Here is a 20,824-nt window from a genome sequence, read left to right on the forward strand (position 1 = left end):
TAAGTACAGTTTTATACGATTATTAGCTCAGCTGGTGATGACAGAAAATAACAGATTATGATGATTTTTAGTAATCTTTACGCCAGGAAGTACTCGAGACTGAGAGCAGCAGGAGATGCTCTGCAGCTAGAGGATATGTTCAGGAACATTTGCATTTGTTTCATTCTGAAGATTTGGTGTTAAAGATTTACTCACATGTGTAACGAGCACCTTCATTGTTGACACACCTGTACTTGATAATGCAGATATGAATGAAAAGCTGTTGACAACAGCCTCATGGCTGTGTGCCTGTTACATGATCTACCTTTAGACACATTTCCAGTAATCACTGAGCTGTTGTACTGCATTAGCCAACTGGCAAGAAAACAAATGCTCCTCCGCAAACAAAACCAAAATTAACCGTGGAATTAATTTATTCTTGTGGCAATGGCAGAGTCAAACCCATGAAAACAGAACCAAACACCAACCATGATTCAGAGCAGAAGCCATGTGGTTTAAGTTTATAGATTTATGTGCATGTAATTTGTGCTATAATTGATCAGTGTATAAACACATTTTGATACACAAGGGAGGGAGAGAAAAGAAGATCAGGAAAGATGAGTGATATGGTGGTATTCTTTCGGTCCTTTATTTTCTTTTTCCCCTCCACCTTTCTCTCTCTCTCAGATGGTATGTTGATGGATGCAGCACACTCAGCAATATTTCAAGGTATGATAGAGGTACAAAAAAAAACCTTTCATGGCAAAACAAACAGGCTTCAAGCAGCTTAGGCATGTGTTGACAAATGGAGAAGGAGCATTAAGTACAGTCAGAAATGGCAGCATGAATCCCCTGAAGAATAGAAAGAAAAAAAAATGTGACTACTTGGTTGGACCATAACCATAACTATAAGGCTGTGTAAGTCTCACAATGACGCACACATACACACACACATTCAAGCAGTCTTTTGAGGAGCCCGGGGCCTAAAGGGAATAATGGTTAGCAACCTGAAAAATGCCCTCATCACAAAAGGCCTCGGACAGTAATAAATGAAATAGTTGAGCCAAACACATTAATCCATGCTGGGGCTTCTGTAAGTGTGAGTATTTGTGTATTATGATACATGTGTGCATCCCTCTGTCTGTATACTATTGCTTGTATCTTTGTTTTTGTCTCTACAGACTCATGCATATCACGGACCTCTGCATTTGAGTGTGTGAGAGAGAGAAAGAATAAAAAAGGAGACAGCTGAGAAATCTGTGAGATTGCTGCAGTATAAGATGGTAAGAAGTTCTTACACACTGCCAATGCAAATATCCTCTGTTTCTCTGAGGAAAACTCTGTATTTCTAAGAAAACAATGTGTTTACACATTAGCATTTCAGCTCACAAAGATGCTAGTTGCATTTTATATTTATAAAGCTGACATACAAAATCCCCAGAAAGAACAGAAGGCTGACCTGTATCAAACGCCACACTCACAAGCATCTAAAACAACCTGTATTATTTTAGCCAATGGGAACAGTCTGACCCCTGTCTGTCAGCAACAATGACAGAAGTACGCTTTCATAATCATTAAATATATGCATTTATTTGAACCCCCAAACATGGACTTTTAATGTCTATCCTAATTTTGCAGATCATATAGCAGTAGAAAAGTTGACAGGGAAGTAGTAAAGTGAAACCATAGAAAAAGTTCTGCAAGAAGAGTATTGAACCAGTGATCTCTTGCATGAAAGTGCTCACACAAGGTGTGACAAAGGTCCTTAGATAAGCTCCTTCTGTTTTCTCCTAATTCCAATGTACAACCATTTGGGGCCAAACTGAAGCAAATCAGTGAAAGTTTATATCTTTACGCAGAAATGTGAAAGTGTAATGTTTTGCACTGTGGACTATTTTAGGTATTTCATGTTCTGTAATGAGACTGGGTTAACCAAACAATCTATATTATAATATCTATAGAAAACGACAGTGAGATCATCCATGAATACAGGAGCTACAACTTGATCTCATGGTAATGCATATAAATACCACTTATTTACATGCCAGTTATTCATTGTAATTAAATGTAATCAGCCAATGTTTATGTTAGGGAGCATAGGGTAGGGTGTCATCCTGTACAGGGTGTGTAAAAACACAAGAACATCAACAAAAAGTATGTGTAATTATAACATGCTTTGCATGTTATTCAAACTCTATTTCATGACACCAGGTCGCACCAGGGTCTCATCTGTTCATAGTACATGCTGTGTAATTGTTGGAGATTTAAAATTTTTTTAATTCAATCTGCTTCATGGTCACACTCTCTTATAAGTCACCACCACCGAATTTTACATTTGAACGCCTACTTTTACATCCACTCTTCCTTTTCTATTACAATCACTTTCTAAACTATACATTTTCACTCTCTTTGTTTCCAAACTGTGTATTTTTAGTCAGCATTTGGTCTAACCTTGTTCTCCCTCTCACTCCCCTTATCATTGCTCTTCCTCTCTCTCTCCAAACTGTGTATATTTGGGTCTGTCTACGGGGAGTCAGGGGTCATTATTAATCTTACTGGCTCTCCTACCTTCAGGCATAACAGCAGGGCAGCATCTGTGTATGTGTGTGTGTGTGCATGTGTGTGTGTGTGTGTGTGTGCGTGTGTGTGTGTGAAAGAGAGTGAAAGGAGTGGTTGTGAATGAGTCAGTTATACTGTTCAACTAAAGGTGTGGGACTGACTGTCAATGCCGTTCAGGTGTGTGCTTATGTTTGGTGCATCTGTGTGTGTTTTGTGTGTATGAAGGAGACAAAGTGTATTTTGCCATGATGGATCATGAGAGACTCACATTTCTAATACACACTCACACAAGACAGACACCCATGAGAAATGAAGGGGAGAAGGAGAGAGCAGAGAGAGGGGGTGATGATGGAGAAACGGACTGAGAGAGAATAACAGAGGAAAAGAGGAGAGGGAGAGCATGGAGAGTCCCTGCTCCTCCTGAACTCATTAACCGTTGTCCTCTCCGCCCTCCCTTCTGCACTCCCACAATGCCGAGCAGCGGCGTGCATCAATAACGCTGGTGACAGCACGAGGGGGACGGGTCAGACAAGCAACCGCCATCTCCCTGGCAACCACCACTATGGTCACCATCACCACGACAACAATTGCCGAGCACACATTGGGGGGTATTCCCTTTCCCCACTGGCCCAGCTCCCCTCCTGCAGTCGTCACACAGCGAGGGCTGCCTTGCTTGCTGCTACTCGATCAGAAGCAAGCTAAATCCTCAGCATGGCTCCGGCACAGGATAAGTTGAGAAAAAGCTGACTGATCTTGATTCTGAGGTGAACTGAATGGACATGAGATTCAGCGCACTGAAGCTTGAGTGTGAGGCCAAGTGAGTATCACTGGTCACATGGAAGTACAAGCAGAAGAGAACAGTAGCACTTTATTGTCTGATGCACATGTGCATGTTCATACAGTATAACTCAGGTACAAGGTGCTGCATAAAAGTTCAAAGTCATTGAAATAATTGATGTGCAAACCACTGGTGTTTTGTGATTTGTTTGCATCCAAAAATCCAAAACTCTGCAGCTCTTGCAGTGGATTTTAATTTGGTTTCTCTGACCACAATTCATTAGATGAGCTTTTCTCATATTGCTCCAATGCACTTACTACATTCAACCTGCCCTGCTCCAAGCAGCTGAGCTCAGGAGTCGGCTAAGAACATGGCAAAAAGCAACAAAGGCCTGGTGAATGTATTCACACTGCAAAATGCAGCCTGCCGAGTGTAGAAGTACACAAACACACATGGCCCTGTCTTTATATTAAAATTATCCGTTCATTATACTTGCAAAAAATTTGAAGCAGCTTTGTGATTGAATTTTATACTGATTTTATTATCACTGTCCACCTTCCAGTCTGTTTCACCGTGGAGGTTTTAGCTTAATTTCTTGAAACATGAAACACTGATGGACACGTTTTAAAGCATTCTTAGGCAAAAACATATAATTATCTAAATCATACAGTTTAAAGGATTATTTAACATTCAACGCCTCCCAGTGTAGCTCCTCTTAGGTTTTTTTTTTTTATACAGCATGCTAATGTCAAAGTTTTCACATTAATAAAAGCCAAATATGCAGTACATTTTTGGCACTGAGATGCACCATTTTATAATTCAGTTTAAGGTTAAAGTGTTTCAAAAGCAATCAATGTTGCCTGCATTTCTTTGTTTTTTTATACTCTGACTGATCAAGCATTTAATGAATGTGTCCTGTTTTCATCTTCTTGAGTTAGCCACGTACATAAGTGGTTCAAGACTGCCCATACAGATAAAACCTGTATAATCAGGCTAAACAATTTAACTTAAATAGATACTGTGTTGTTCTCTTCTAAATCCATTTAACACCACTGTTACAAGCTAGACACTGGCTAGAAGCTTAAATACTGACAATAGACAGTCTTTAAAAAGGAAACAATTGTTGTAAAATGTATGCATCTGCAGCAGATCACCTTATGATTTAAATAAAAGTGTAAATAAAAAGCATTGTGAACAAGCATTAGATAGATAGATAGATAGATAGATAGATAGATAGATAGATAGATAGATAGATAGATAGATAGATAGATAGATAGATAGATAGATAGATAGATAGATCTGTTAATCTGGACTATTTACTAATGGCCGTGTCACGTGTGCACGCTCGTGCACGTGTCGCTCTCCAGTTTAGTAGGCGAGCGCACCGGCTCGCTGCATTGAAGACAAAATGTAGAAACAGGGAGACAAACAGAACAGCGTCTCGGGGAAACTGGCTGAAAATGAGAACAGCGGGAAACTCAACGACCTGCAACATCCACGATGAACTAAATAGTTGATAAATTAATGTAGGGTTTTCTATCGTTATTTTTATACAGATACGCGAAATGTTTCATATGCGTTCGCGCACCTTGTGATCGATGTGAAGCGGCAGCGCCAGCGCGACTACCCGCGCAAGTCCATGGAGCTCGCGAGAGGGGATATTTCCTTTCCTCTCGGACGGAAAAACAAGGCAAGTGGAGGCGAGGAATCGGGGGTGTGAGGGAGTGGGAGGGGTTAGTTGTGCTAATTTGGCCAATGACACAACGAGAATCTAGGCAGGCGGGTCTTGGTTGTGGGGTTTTAGCCAATAGGAGTTCACATTTTGGCTCGTGGCCCCACGTGGGTATTGAGTTCGAAACGACAACGACAACGGCCGTAAGCCAATCACGGACTCACAAGGTGTTAATCTCGACGCGGATTGGCTCGCTGTTTCTCACAGTCTCTCTCACTCATCACGTTTAGCCCATTGATATTAACTCTTTCCTACCACACAGGAAGGCGCTGCTCTTCCCATAAAGCACAAACCCGCACTGTAATAGTCAAATGTGAATAAATGAATGATTCAGAGGCGGTTTGTTTTTAGAAACGCGATACATCAGTTAATCCGGACCGTTTCAAAGCGTCGCTTCTGACACATAAGAAAAGCAACAGTAATACACTACACTATGCTGGAGCGCATGAGGCCACCAGAGCTGCGCTGCAGCCTTTTTTAAGCGCGTGTGTTGCCCCAATTATAATCAAATCAGCATGCTAGAAAACCAATGAGATTAAAAGCACATGAGAAGTGCATGCTTAGCAGTGAGGTAAAACCCACATTCACACATTCAGGCCCTAAAATTGAGGGTCAAAGCTGCTCCTGCTGCCACATAAAGTCTGCACTGCACAACAGGAATAGATTCAGGTAGGCCGGTCACTGGAAATAATTGAAACAAGGGAAACAATCCTACGCACGCCGCCGCCATCATTTTAATTGCACTGATGTTTTATACTTGATAACGCCTCATGTGTTGTTGACGCCTTTCAGTTTCTACAAAGCTCCCCCCAACTCCCACCTCCCCAAAAGCAAGAAACATTAAAAGGAGCCATTTTAAATAGCACTACACTCCTTCCCTCCTACGCTATGCAGTCACACAGGCACCAACACTGACAAACCAAGCATCAATCTTCTCTTTCGTTTTTTTTTTTTTTTTTTTTTCGACCTCCAAAAGATATATAGGCAACGTTTTAATAGAGAAGCCAAAGCAGAAGGCGGACGGTGCCTCCCAGTGGTGGCTTGAGGAAATGAAATGTACAAATACCAGCTCAGCGGGTGAGAGGATGAAACGATCTGATCAAACTGTGGGCAGTGATCAAAACATGACTTGGATAGTTCGGATTTGCTCGTGCCAGCTGCAGTAGCATTAAAAGAAAAAGATCCATTTAATTTCCATGCTTAAGGATGAGCATGGACAACATAATATGTGACATGAAATATGACAGCATGTCAAGATATTTTGGATGTCAGGTTTCTCCATTTAAAAAGTTGTCCTCCAAAGGATGCCATTTATTTATTTGTATAAGCAAAGAAGCTGTAACAGCCAAGGGCTGAGAAACTTTCTCTGAGTTGATCCCATAAAAGAAGAAATAAGAGTAATTTAAAACTATGTTGAGAAAGGTTTGATGTGAAGTAATATGCAATTTTTACATGACACATTTCAAGTTGGTTTATTTATCATCAAATTGTGTCCTCCTTTTTCTTGGCTTTGACATCATAGTCACTAAAGCTGGTGCAAATGATTTCTTGGACCTATTTACATCTGTTTTCACTCCAATTCTTGTCACAAAAATAAAAGAGAATGAAACAGGTTATTCTGATTTATTAGTTAATATCTCAGAAAGGTCAACACCAAAGGTATAGGATGCCAACTTAACAAAAAATAAAACTATGGATGAAGAAGAGCCACTTTGTCATTTAAACTGAAACTGAGTCCTGCTCTATCTGGGAGTGAACAAAGGCATCTAAAAACAAAAAAAAAAAAAAAAAAAAAAAAAAAACAAACAAAATTAAAAAATAAATAAAAATAAGCTTTCCCACTTGTTTTGGAATGCGTTTGTGAGAAGCAACAACAAGGACAACCAGTGGACTCAAAAACTGATCCAACTGATCTCTTTTTCATTCAGTTCACAACCTAGAAATTAGCTGAGCAACAGAGTGAAAAGAGGGGAAATTCAGACTTACACAGGGGAAGAAAGCATTAGATGACTGGAGGAGAGTGAGGAATATGTGTGTCTATACAATGGGGGGTCTGGGGGAAGAGCTGTGGGGTATGAGGCTGCACCCCGCAGTCCCAAGTAATGGCAGAATAGAACTTAATAGGGTAGAAAAAGGCTGGAGGCTGTTAACTCAGAAACGGTCATTTTAAATTCCCCATTCTCCATCGCTCTTTCCCCCCTCTTTCATCTTTCCATGCACCTTGTATATCTTTAACTCTTCCCATCCATGTCTGCCTGTGTAATTTGTAGATTTTACTTCTCTCTTTCCTATTTTAGCCCTTCTCCCACTATCCCTATCCCCCCTCTCACCTTTTTTTTCTCCACCTGTTCTTATGCCACTTCTTTCCTCTCCTCCAAGACTTCTGCCCATACCTCTTCCTTCTATCGATACCCCCTTCCTCTCTCCCTCCCTCATCCCCCACTCCATGTCTCCTTGGAGGAGGTGTAATGATAGCTATTTGAGTGTCATCAGAGGATCGCTGTAATGGCTTCTAAAGCACCCTCCTACAGTTGCCACGGTGAACCTGGCACAGCCGCTGTCCTCAAGAAGGAGTGGGAAAAAGAAAGAAGAAGGGGGGGGGGGCAGCATCTGGCTATTGACAGGCGTCACTGTGCCGTCGGCAGCAGCAGAAGCGACGGCACATCAGCAGACAATGACGCAGCCCCCAGGGGCCCCAGGGAGTGAGCTAATGATGCGTGGGATAGGATACATATGAGAAGGAAGTACAGTAATAGTGATAATAGAGCTAGTAATGAAAGTAATAGCACTGATAACAATAACAATGTATGAGTTGTTTGATTTGTTGATTTGTCTGTTCCCTCCTACTTAATTTTTCTTACAGTCTGTGCAACTATTTGTGGATTTTTGGTTTAATTTAGAGGAAAAAACAGGAGGGGTCCATGAGTGGGATTCCAAGGATGCAAAAGTGGAGATTTGATTTCCACTTTAACTCAGCTACTTTAAAGAGTTGGATGCTGAGTGCTTAACATATTACACGCTTACAAACGATGCAGCACCTCTTACTGCCCAGAATGCAGAACAGAACTGTGTGTAGGTCAAAATTACAACTTTTTTTTTTTTTTTTTTTTTTTTTTAACAGATTTACTTTTTCAAGTAGGTGTGAAACATAGATCTGAATGTTTCAGATATGTGTTAGACTTCTCATGGGCAAAACAAGTTACACAATAAAGCACTTGTACAGGAGGGTGAAGATTGTGCTAAATTGTTTTCACGCTGCATGTAATTAAAATGAAATTAAAGACCTGAGTGACTTCCCTTTACTCTGCTCTCCCTAAAGTCTCAAAGAGGAAAGAAATAGACAGAAATGTAACCAAAGCAAGAACTGAAGGTTTTTTTTTATCATGTGAAAAAACTGTTGAGAAAGTGAAGAAAACATTTAAAGAACTTGAAGGCCACAAAAGGCAGTTTTTTCACATGATAAAACAAAACCTTCAGTTCTCGCTGTGGGTACAGACTACAAAACATGAAAGTTTGTTTGGTTCTTTCACACTGAAAATGTCCTTTGCTTGCTTTTACATTAAAGTCTGATAATGAAAAGAATTGGTTCCTGAAGCTCCTGAATGAGCAAATTAGCAGATTATGTAAACTTTTTCCCACTTTCCTTCTTGTCGTGAATAATACATGACTGCAGGATCAGTTATTCTGATTAATCAGTCCTCATCATCTCAGGTGTTGAAGTTGGAAAGTGTTAGGCTTTCATGATAATCTGACTGAACATTGTACTTAATTAAAGTCAAATAAACTTTAACATGTCAGCAGCACTGATGGTAATGTTTTTATTTCATCAGTTGTTGCATCATTTAAACTATAAATCTTGTCATTTTGGGCTCATTAAATTATAAACAGATCTGAGTCTGAATCACTAAAATAACTTTGGCTCAGTCCAAATTCCTTCCTTTAGCCGTATGCCTCTTTTTTCCATGGGTAGGATGACCTGTTACCTTTGGAGATCAAGGTGTAGTTGTCATGGCTGCTCAGTTAGGGTGCTGGGGTCATTTTGATGGTTAGATTACCAATACTCCATGGTCCCCAAAAGAAAAGGGGCACCAGTGCTACATGGGAGATTGGAAAATGGAAATTATGCCCAAATGGATGAATTGATATTGGTCCTTTACACTAAATGCTACATTCTTCCACTCTCTTCTCACCCATATGGTGCAACTGTTTAAGGGTTTCATTTTGCAAAACAAATCAATGCAAAAAAGATGCTTTTAAAGTCAGAGTTTAATGTGGCAGACCAATGTAGAGAAACGTCAATAAATCTGCTGGAATAAATTTGTGATCTGGTGGATTAAAAAAAAACCAACCAAACAAACAAACAAACAAAAATCAACAACAAACAAACACACAAAAAACAATCACTGTGTTGCCTGAACATGTTCAAGTGGTTGTGGTGTTTAAATTTGATCAAACAACAGGTGATTCCCAAAGTTAACAACAATGTAAAAAAAAGAAGGAAAAAAATTCCTTAACTCGGTCTATCCCTAAACCTAACCCTAGGTCCCTTAACCTAACCTAACCTAACCTAACCTAACCTAACCTAACCTAACATTTAATTTTAACCAAACGACTCAACTTGCAACTGCTTCTGTTCTCTAAAAATGGTCTGTCTCCTCTTGTACAGAATTGTGATATTTGTCTCACTTCACTGACGTAAAAGTTGAAATGCGACATGACTGTTTAGACTGAGGTCACTTTGAAAAACTTCAGATATTTATACGACTTAGGACCACATATGAACTGGGCATGGGTCTGATTTGAAAAAATCTGATTTGTGCTGTTCAGACTGTCAGAAAAAATCAGATATGAGTCACATATAGGCAAATAAATAAATAAATAAATGTGTTTGGGCCAATTTGGCTGCAGTGTGAACATAGCCTAACAGTGCCTCATGGCACCAACATCAAACACCACCTTATGCAGATCTCATTTGTTTCCCATTGAATAACAGAAATATGTTTATTTGGAGAATCAAATTCCATGGTTTCCAGTATCATAGTTTTGATATTAGTGTGTATGTATTCCATTTAGTTCTTGCATTTACTATTTTAATTGTTGAAATGATTGAAATGTTACAACCGCCTCTCTTTTGTTGCCACTGTATCAAGGGGCAGAGGTAATATTAACAACACAGTGTGCTTGTGAGCATGTGAATATGTGTGTGATATGCATTGTTCATTACGTTTTTAAGCAGCAGTTCAAGTCTGAGTCAGGAAGACTAAATCTTTGGGTGGGTGGTGTTTACTGTGAACTCTGAGAGCCTCCAATGACCTTTGTGTGTGTGTGTGCATGGTGATGACATGTATGTTTCTGTGGGTCAGTGAATCTATGTATACGTTTATAGCCACTGACAAGCTAAAGAGTGAGTTTGTGTATGTGTGTGTGTGTATGTCTGCATTTGAGGAGTGGGGAGGGGTGGTTGCAGTAGATTAGCCAGGCTGGGATGATTGGGTTGAGGATTAGATGGATTCAGAAGAAGACATGTCTGTTTACTCCTCAAAGAGGACTTATTATAGGCTGATTGGCAAGGTTGATTACACACACATACACATTCATTCAAAACCCCATATGTTGATTAGCTTGTTTCCTTTATAATACCTGCCATCTCCTTTCCTAAATTCAGATGTAAAGTTTGCCTCCCCTGCCTCTCTAACACAGTTCCCATTAGGACGTCTTGCAATCAGAGAAGGTGTGTAACTAAACCCCAACACAGGCAGGTAAGAGGAGCTGCACTCAGGCAAGTACCCCAAAGGCATGGGGAGTGCTCTGGTTACTCGACAATGTGTGTGTATATATGAGCATTGTTTCTACTTACTTCTGTTTAAGAGTGGCAGAAAGAGGTGAAGTACAAAGCTCAGAATAAGGTGCAGAGTAAGAGAAAGGCAGGATTACCCACATGGCAGGTTAGAGAAAGGCAGTGAGAGAGAAGGAGAGGATGGGAGGAAAAAGCGACAGAGAGAGGCTTAAGATTACAAAGGGAAGCACCTTTTGTTGCTGGGTTCAGTTGTGATGGACGGCTTATGTGTAAAGAAAGAGTGAAGGAGTGCTTCAGTGCGCTACCATAAAAATTTCTAGGAACACTGAGGATGTTCTCCTTCGCTGATCAAACTTGCATCTGACAAACCAGGAAGCTGGACTTTTGCAGAAGGTGAAGAGGAGGGCCAAGGTATTTAATGTGATTGATCCAAACAGGCAAAGGGAGAGGCAAACACAAAACCCCAGAGAAGTCTAGTCTGCGTGATTGAGCCTTCAGAGTGAATAACAAGTCATGCAAGAACAGAGGTGAAGCTGTTTAGCAGGCGAGACAGAGGGAGAACGATAGGCTGCAGAAGCGGAGCTGAGCAGTCCACAGCAAAATTAGTCTAGAGAGAAAGGGGGTCTGACATCGGACTGAACAGAGATCAAGGCTGACTCAAGTCTTCGCTGCCTCTAACCTGATTAGGGAGAACAGTTGGAGCATTTGAGGCGAGTGAGGAGACACGATCAACAGAAAGTAAGAGCCAGCAAGAGTGGATGAAAAAGAGAAAGAATTACAAGAGGACGCCTGGTGAAAGAAGCCTCTTAAATCTGAGAGCTGGAATTAGAGCCGCAGGAACTGCATAAGGGAAGCCACAAAACCGCAGTAAGTAAATTAGGAGCCTGTGGCTGGAAAAATGTATAATGAAGCCATGGGCGGTGGAAGGAATTTGTGGTTTTGGGAGTGCTTTAATATACTGCACCTTAATGAATTTATTTCCTGCTTTTACAGCTTTTGAATTTCATCATTTGCCATGACATCACTGCTTACCTTGGTTCCCTTAGCCATACCACTCACTTCTGCATCCCATGTAATGCCTCTACCCCCACCCCCTAACCCTCAACCCCTTCACCCCATTCCTAATTTCTTGTTCTTCTGTCTTTCCACTCTTTCAAATCCACAGGTGAAAATGCCTGCAAATGGAAACCGTCCTTTGAAGTTGCAGTTTGGTCTCATCAATCATGAAGGTCGCTACCTCACTGCAGAAGCCTTTGGTTTCAAGGTACAAAATATAAATCAATGGTGCACTGCTTGTAGATCTGCAAGGCCCACAGCACTTTACAGAGAAGATACTGCCATGTTTGTTGTACATTGTGCAAATTCTATTTGAGTGACACCTTCTTTGTTTCTCAGGTAAATGCATCAGCTCCCAGCCTAAAGAAAAAGCAGATATGGACTTTGGAGCAGGATTCCCAAGATACCCAGGTGGTGTACTTACGCAGTCACCTGGGACGCTACCTAGCTTCTGACATAGATGGTAAAGTCACCTGTGAGGCAGATGGCCGCAATTCAGACTGCCGCTTCCTCATAGTGGCTCAGTCAGATGGCCGATGGGCCCTGCAGTCTGAGCAGTATCTCCGCTTCTTCGGTGGCTCTCGGGACTACCTGTCCTGTTTCGCTCAGGTAATCACAGATGCTGAGCTGTGGGCAATGCATCTGGCTCTGCATCCACAGGCAAACCTGCTGTCTGTAGCTCGTAAGCGTTACTCCCGCCTCTCCATTGAGGATGGGGAAATCGCTGTGGATTTGAACATTCCCTGGGGTGTGGCAGCTCTCCTGACCCTTGTCTACTTGGATGGGAAGTACTGCCTAAAAACCTGTGACAGCCGTTTCCTCAGCAATGATGGAAAGCTGTTGACACAGAGTGGGAGGGCCACAACATACACATTGGAGCTGAAGTGCGGGAAGCTCGCATTTAAAGATTGTGAGGGGAAATATTTGTCTCCCATGGGGCCTACAGGGACCTTGAGGTCTGGAAGGTGCTCTAAGCCAGGCAAAGATGAACTGTTTGACTTGGAGGAGAGCCACCCACAAGTGGTTCTGATAGCAGCTAATGGCCGTTATGTCTCCATAAGACAAGGTAAGAAAACAAAGATATGTCAGCTGAAAATTACACTCTCACAAATCTGATATTTTCTTTAATCCTTGCATGTGTGGACAACCTGTTCCTTTAGTCATTTGCTAGTTTCCCTAAAAACGGACACAGAATTCCAAACAGCTGATTAAATGGACAAAGGTTGACCTGAAATGCCACTGACAGTGGTCACACGAGCTTTTGCTTTTGACACACACTGACCTGCTCACATGCATAATGAAGAAGAAATTGACAGCTGATAAGGGTTAGATGGTGATTATGGTTATTGTCTGCACATCACCAGGCATCTACGGGGCCCTCCCCACGACGCCGAATTACAGTAAAACCACAAAGTATTTTAGCAATCCATCCTTTCATCCCCACAAAAAACGGGATTAGCCTCCATGAAACCAATCATGTCTGAAACCAGGTACCAAGGTGGATAGGTTTGAGACCTCTACCCTCTGTGGTATTGTGAGGAAAGCGTAACCACACAACTGGAGGAAATGACATCAGTGTGATGAACGCATGCCAAACACAACAACAATAATGGCATTCGTGATCAACTATGTTGTGGTGCTGCTCCAGACAGTCCTGGCTTGTGTACAGCTTTATCACCAAAATGCGCTTCTTTTACAACAGTATTGCTCTACTGTACCTTCAACAGCCGGAGCAAGCAGATATGTCATTATCTGCGCATGTTCTAGCTCTGAAGTGTTACTCTTTCATCATTATAGCACCTCCCACAGCCTTATATTTACTACAGCCGTTTCATGTGGATGCTGAAACCTTTCTCCTAGTTTTCTTCACCGAACCAGCTTCAGTGCCATGTATACATCACACCAATATCACAGTGAATTTCAGCATCCTTCTCAACATTATGCTGAAACAGGAGAACATTAATTTTGTACACTTCACATATTATAGGGCTGTAATTGATTCAACTGATTGGCTTACACAAGTATAACAGATTTCTTGTACATTCATGTTGCGAAAACAATTATGTGCAATAAATATGCTTTAATATTGTGCTGATGAATGAATTATGTGGCCAAATGAAGTTCTGTATTCTTTTAAACTGTGGATACCTAATGTTGTAAAGATGTGAGGATTAATTTTTTAATTCTAATATGATGTTCTATATAAATATATATATATATATATATATGTGTGTGTGTGTGTGTGTGTGTGTGTGTGTGTGTGTGTGTGTGTGTGTGTGTGTGTGTGTGTGTGTATAAATCCCTTTTTCGTACATCTTAAATTAGCCTCTCAGCACTGTTGGGTAATGGTTTTAATCCAGTCTGTTATTGACCCACAGGTTTAGTGAAACAGCTGCTTGTAACCAATATGCTGCACAGTAATGCTCTGTTAATGCTGTATTATGTATTTACCCTTCACTCCTGTGATAGGGGTGTTACATGGGGTTATTTGATCAGCATGTAAGCATGACATCACAGTACTGGACTGATGGATTTCTCAATCATTTTGTTCTCAAAAACAATGATCAGTTTCTTTGATCGGCGTAAAAACTGGGACAACTCTAATTGTGAGAGTCGTGTTACATCCAGCTAGGGGTGCAGTAGAGGTGCTTGCACAGAGTTTTATTTGCCGATGGTCAAAGGGGTCTGCTGGTCTGATTTGAAGCTGGATTTGGAGTAGATTACTATACACCAACAGTGCTTGTGAGTATAGTAGGCCATGACAACCATCCACAGACTGCAGATTCTTGTCTGCAAGCTCGAGTTACTTCAACCCTGGGTGCTGTAACTGAATCTCTCCTCGCTCATTGTTCCTGGATGGCAGTGGGGGCTGCAGGCAGCAACCAAACTTCTGGGAGCACTGTAAACTGATTGGTTGAAGGGGAAGGGAGCAATTAAGTTGACCATAAAGCACATGCATATAGTTATTTTGTATATAAGCTTGTACATGTGCATTTATCCTCCCACACAAAGAAGTATTTGGAGCACCTTCCTGTTTTTCTCTTCCTGCACTTTGCACAAACAAAGGCTTCATCTTTCTCCACTGCACTCGCTCGCTCACAACCATACCGTCCTGCTGCGGCGAGTGGTGAGGTGTAGTGAATTATTGATGAAGCTGGCCCCTGTTCCTGTAGGGCGAGGGGGAGTCTGCTTTCAGAAACCCAAGCTGCCTCTTACCTGCAGCCAAAACTTCTGCCCCACTGTGTCCAGCTCTAACCTGCTGATCTAATCTGCTGTCCTCAGCCACACTCAGCACTTATTTACACTAAAAATCAACCAAACACAGAAAAGAGTGTTCAGCAACATGTGTCACTGTGAATGTTTACATCAAGGTTCAAGACTGAATTGTTATCATTGCTTTCCACATGTTGCAGAGGAGTGCTGCAGTAAAAAAAGAGGATGATGGTAATAGATAGCACATCAATATATGTGAAAGTGTAAAGTAGTTGTTCTTGTAGGCAACAATGAAATACATTTTTGTTTTGTTGTTTTTTAATGTGTGTTTGTCTTAGCATGCCATCTACATCTGTTATCCTTCATGTCCTTCCTGTTATGTTAGGTTCTAAATGCTTTGCTCTGCTCTGAATCTGAAGATGAGATGATAATCTTTAAAAGAAACTTACTTTTAAACCATATACAAATAGTATGTACTACATCCAGGCACAAGTAAAAGACAGAAAATGCAGCTGTGAACAATGAATGATTGGGAGAGAAAGAAGAAAATGAGGGACACAGGGATAGTGGCATCAGCTCACTATCAATAATTGATGTCTTCACCATCTCTTGTTGATGGCTTAGTTAGGCCTGCTCTGCTTGCAGACTTCTTGGTACAGTAACAGCAGGAAGTAGACCTTGATGTGGGATTTGATAAGGAATGGGCTCCAGTTTCGCTACTAGTGTGTTGTCTAGAAGCACAGAGGAGGATACTGACACATGTGCTGTGTTCTAATTTATCAGTGATCATGGGTGTGATGAACTCATCTTATCCTTTGTTTGATCAAAGCATGTGTTGGTCATCAAGCCCCCCCCCCCCCACACACACCCTTCTCCTCTTCCTCTTCCTCTCCTCTCCTCTCCTCTCCTCTCCTCCTCTATCAGAGAGCAACTGTGAGGTCCCAGCTGAGCCTCATCTGTGGATCATTTCTGGGTTGAATTAGTGTGAAATGGACACATGGAATAGATAGACAAAGCATGACATTGAGTCAGGATGAGAGAGAATGGGCGCGATAGGCCCCCAGGCATAGCTGCAGAAAATTTATGCCTCAGATGCACTTAAGATCAATGATAATTTAACCTGCTGTAAGACCTTACGATACCTAGTTTATCAGGTGTGAATAAGATGTGATTAAAGCATCCAAGTAGCTCAGTAACCATGACATCTTTGTCGCGAATCATCCCCTTTTTACCTCCTCCAGTTTATCACTGCAGTCAGATTTTAAATGGAAGCAATATGACCCCAAATAATGTGAAAAACAACACTATTGTAAACCATGAGATTATTTTTTTGAAAGCAAGCCATCAGACTGCCATGTGCAATTACATCTGTATTGGAAATCCAGTATCCATAAGTAATCTAAGGCTGGATTTAAATTTGGTTAACAGTACATTTGCGCATGCAAGTTGCCTTGCAATTAGAGCATATGTTGTGTCCACCTTCAGAAATTAAAACGTCTGCATGATACAATACAAAAATGATCATCAGGGCTAGTGTCAGTATGGAATAGTCAAAGGACTAAAACAGAGCATAACAGCAAAGTGCTCTACTGACTAACTTGTGTTGTGTAATTTGGTGGACCAATCAGCAAACCAATAGAAAAGAGCAAGCCTTAAATCAGAAAAAAATATATTGTCAAAGCGCCCTTAAAATACTGACAGTTTTCCTTATCATCAGTTTCACACTTTTGTATAATGAGAAACAAATTGCCTTCTCCTTCTCGTTTGTCACCATGCTAATTTTTAGAGGTCTGGTCAAATAGTCTTTTTTGCTTAGGAAGGTTCCTAACTGAGTGAAATGACCCTGAACTATCTAGGGACCAGCCTTGATAAGAGCTGCTCAAATTCTCCAGATTCAAAGAAAAAGACCTTCAATGCTTCCTTTATTATCTCCTTCAGAGGAAACATTGAACCATTCTTTAAAGAAAGAAGACAATTCTTTCCCTCTGAGTCCTGCAGCTGCAGCTCTAAAAGTAATGGTCGATTATATTTTTCCAGCCAAACTGCCTGTGGTTTGTATGGATAAATATGAGAACATGAGAGTCAGTGTGAGCTTTCACTTTTAAATATTAAAGTTGAATTTGTACATGAGCAACACTAGCAGGCTTGTTAGCATACCTGTCTTTGCATAAGCTCAAATCTCAGCTGCGTTAGACACAGCTAGAGCAGTTTGTCATCTCCTTTATCTGCTTCATTCATTCTTTTTCCACACAATTAACTCAGTTTCAGGGCATCAGCAATTTCACAGCTTTTCGAAAAAATTTCAAATCACTTACATATTATCTGCTGTTTTATATTTACCTCAGAAGTAAATGTAAAATAAAGTAAATCTGTCTTTCCCTACGTAAGTGTAATCGGACTTCCTAAAGACGTCTAAACTCTAAAACCAGTCAATACATTTGACATGTTTAGCATGTATAATGACGCATGGTTTCTTTATTAATGAATTAGATGAGTGAAAACATTTTTATTAATCCAAAGGGAAATTGTAATGTTGTGTTGTAGCTTTATGTTTGCTTTGTGTATAGTTTTACTCAGTGTGGTGTTTAGCTTAAGGTTTGAGAAGGGTTGATAATTATCTGCACAACCTGCTAAGCGTGACACATAAAATCCTCTAGCTGTTTCCTGTTTTTTTTTTTCTTTCTTTTTTTTTCCTTTATTCTTTTATTGAGGGGATTGAGGGATTGAGCGGGGAGTACTCGAAAGCTGATTATATCAGAGCCCCGCTGTGAAGAGGGCAAAGAGACAGGGCTGACGGTGGGGTAATGGCATGAGGTGGGGCTTAAGGGTGTCAGGGGTATGGATGGAGATGTGGGGGGAAGGGAAAGGTAACAAGGGATGACCAGAGGAAAGAGCAGGAAGAGATAAGAGGCACATAGATTAGTGTTGTTAAAGGATTAAGAAATGTATTGGGATATTTTGAGATGCATCTAATTAAGGATTTGGCCATCTGTGATCTGTTTTTTTTTTTTTTTTTTTTTTTTTTGCAGATGGGCTTTCACATCTTGACAGTGCTAAAAACCTGTTGAAAATATTAAAGTAATTTATCTCAATGCTTATGAAACAAAAATAAATAATAATAATGATGTGCATATGAAACAAACAAATGCTCAACCTAAAAATTCTTGGTCAAGTCTTGAGAAAAAGATTGATGGCAAAGCTGCCTGTTTGTTTCCAAAACTAGGATGTCACACCATCTTAGCATCGATAGAGGGAGCCACTGTTTGCCAGCATGTATTTCTGTGTGCATCTCAGGTGTGTTTGTCTTTCATGCATGAGCTATCCAAATGCTAAGATGATTTCCAAGAGGTTTTCGTACATTGTTTACTAATCAGAGGTGTGGTTTTTTGTGTGGGTGTTGTAGCAACAATTTAATTGTTGATTGCACACTATTAAATTTGCACTTTACAATTTTAGATATTTTCTAGAGTTTTCTTTTGTTTTTTGTTTTTTGTTTTTTTTGTTTTTGTTTTGTTTTTTGTTTTTTGTTTGTTTTTGTTTTATTTTATTTTGTTTTTTTAAACCATAAAAAAAAACTTCTAGGCTCCAAAACTAAAATTGTGAACTGGTAAATGAACATTTTTAAAAATGTGCTTCAAGCTGATGCTAGTAAAAGGAGAAAAGGGTTAGTATGGACTCTCAAAGTAGAGTCTCTGCTCCTTCCCATGGGCATCCTGACCAGATGCTGGAATGCTCGCACCAGGATCCACTGCAATGGTTACAGCTCTCAGCTGACATGGGAATACCTTGGTGTCCCTCTGGGACCAAGATCTAGGGAACTCTGCATAGACTGTTTGGTTGCGGTCCGGAATAAGCAGCATAAAAATAGACAGGTGGATGGATAAATGATTTTTCTTTTGTTTGTTTAAAGCTTTATCAAATTTTGAAGGAGAAAAGAATCCAGGAAGTTTTTTATGACTTCTTTGACCGGTTCTGACTGACAGCAAAAGAATATTTTAAACAAAAAACAGAATGTTTTTCTAAAATCATGACATTATTGTCATTGTCTGCAAATCCGCTAATATGTCATTTGAAATATAATATCAAATAAAATAATTACACTTGGTGCATCAGACTTAGAAGATAAAATCTTGGAAATGTCACTCTAACATGCACTTACTTTCCCCTCCTAGGAGTGAGCCTTGCTGCCAATCAGGAAGATGAGACAGACATGGAGACCTTTCAGATGGAGATTGACAAGGAAACCAAGAAGTGCACGTTCCGCACCAGCCAAGGGAACTACTGGGCTCTGGTGGCTCATGGAGACATCCAGAGTACTGCCAGAGAAGTGTAAGTGAATAAAGTTCTCAGTTATACATGCACATTTAATATCCAATCACAATATTTCCTGGAACGGTAAAAGGAAAATATTTCTTAAACTTTTCTTTATCACAGATCAGCAAATGCCATGTTTTCAGTGGAGTGGCTCGGCCACAAGGTGGCACTAAAAGCTAATAATGGCAAATACATTTGCACCAAGAAGAATGGCCAGTTACTTGCAGTCAGTGACTACATAGGTAACGTTTTCTTCACCATCTCTTTACTCATGGATTTCAGACCTGGACTTTGACCTCTCTTGTGTTGCATCCGGTTATTTCCATTATTTTTGCTGGTATCAGGTGAGGATGAGCAGCTCACTTTAAAACTAATCAACCGGCCCATGCTGATCCTGAGAGGAAAGAATGGATTCATCTGCCACCACAAAAACTCCAACCTGCTGGATGCCAGCAGATCAGTCTATGATATTTTCACCCTAGAATTCAGCAACGGCGCCTATAACATTAAAGGTCAGAATGAACCCCCCTCAAGCAGACTTCTGAAAAGTTTCCAGTGGAAACCATGCGAAAGAAATGAATGAATCTCCTTTTCTCTCATCATTGGTTTGCCTTTTGTATTGTACAGGTGTTGATGGCCGGTTCTGGTACGTAAACAGCGCTGGGTTGGTGTGTTCAGATGGTGAAGCCCCAGAGGATTTCACTTTGGAGCTCCTGGAGCATGGCCGCCTTGCCATTCGTGGCAAAAATGGCAAATACCTGCGTGGGGACCAGGGAGGCACTCTCAAAGGAGATGGACTTAGTCTGAGTAGCTCTGCTTTGTGGGAGTATTAAAAGTAGCCAACATTAGTTAAAACCTGAGAGTTCATTCTTCTAATGTTTGAGATGCTTCACAACTTTAACATTAGTAGTCAAAAGTTAGATTTCATGACATTTATGTCACTGTTTCTCTCCCATTTTGCAGCATAAAAAAATGCAGTATAGTCAGCCGAGACAAGTGTTGATGGAGTGAACAATATTTTGAGTTAGATCTCAAACCACAAGATAAAATAGTATATATTCCCTTTCTTTTCTTTTCAACTAAACATCTGGTGCAAGCGCGACTGGATGTCTGATAGTAAAGAAATAAAGACATGCAAAGTCCCACGTGCAACATTTATGTGACTGATTACTGGTATGACTGGATTTGTTGTTTCATTACATGCTCTGTCCTCCCATCTGTGTCTTGGTCTCTTGCAGGTATTAACATGAGGGACGTTGAGGCAGTTAAGTGGTACCACAGGCATAATGGTGCTTGTCACTAATCAAGTCAAGTACTGTACAGTGACTCAGGGTGCTATTTGAGACGAGTGCGGTCACCATTACAAGAGATGTCACCTTTGAGAGGAGTCATACTG

General features: G+C 40.6%; 1 protein-coding gene across 1 annotated transcript; it reads left to right on the top strand.

Annotated features, from left to right (window-relative positions):
- The first annotated feature begins 1,160 nt into the window (after positions 1-1,160).
- Positions 1,161-20,552, top strand: fscn2b (fascin actin-bundling protein 2b, retinal). Its single transcript, XM_041973635.1, has 7 exons — positions 1,161-1,262; positions 12,011-12,109; positions 12,241-12,967; positions 19,287-19,443; positions 19,549-19,670; positions 19,773-19,940; positions 20,056-20,552. Exons 1-7 carry the CDS (start codon positions 1,260-1,262, stop codon positions 20,259-20,261), a joined length of 1,482 nt encoding a protein of 493 aa, XP_041829569.1. The 5' UTR covers positions 1,161-1,259; the 3' UTR covers positions 20,262-20,552.
- Positions 20,553-20,824: the final 272 nt, after the last annotated feature.

The sequence above is a fragment of the Melanotaenia boesemani genome, chromosome 21 (genome assembly GCF_017639745.1).
Source record: "Melanotaenia boesemani isolate fMelBoe1 chromosome 21, fMelBoe1.pri, whole genome shotgun sequence".
In the NCBI taxonomy this organism is placed as follows: domain Eukaryota; kingdom Metazoa; phylum Chordata; class Actinopteri; order Atheriniformes; family Melanotaeniidae; genus Melanotaenia; species Melanotaenia boesemani.

Excerpts from the sequence above, each read along its gene's own strand:
- fscn2b (XM_041973635.1), top strand. Across the intron at positions 12,110-12,240 it reads CAGAAGCCTTTGGTTTCAAG|GTAAATGCATCAGCTCCCAG; the intron begins GTACAAAATATA and ends TTTGTTTCTCAG. Across the intron at positions 19,941-20,055 it reads CGGCGCCTATAACATTAAAG|GTGTTGATGGCCGGTTCTGG; the intron begins GTCAGAATGAAC and ends TGTATTGTACAG.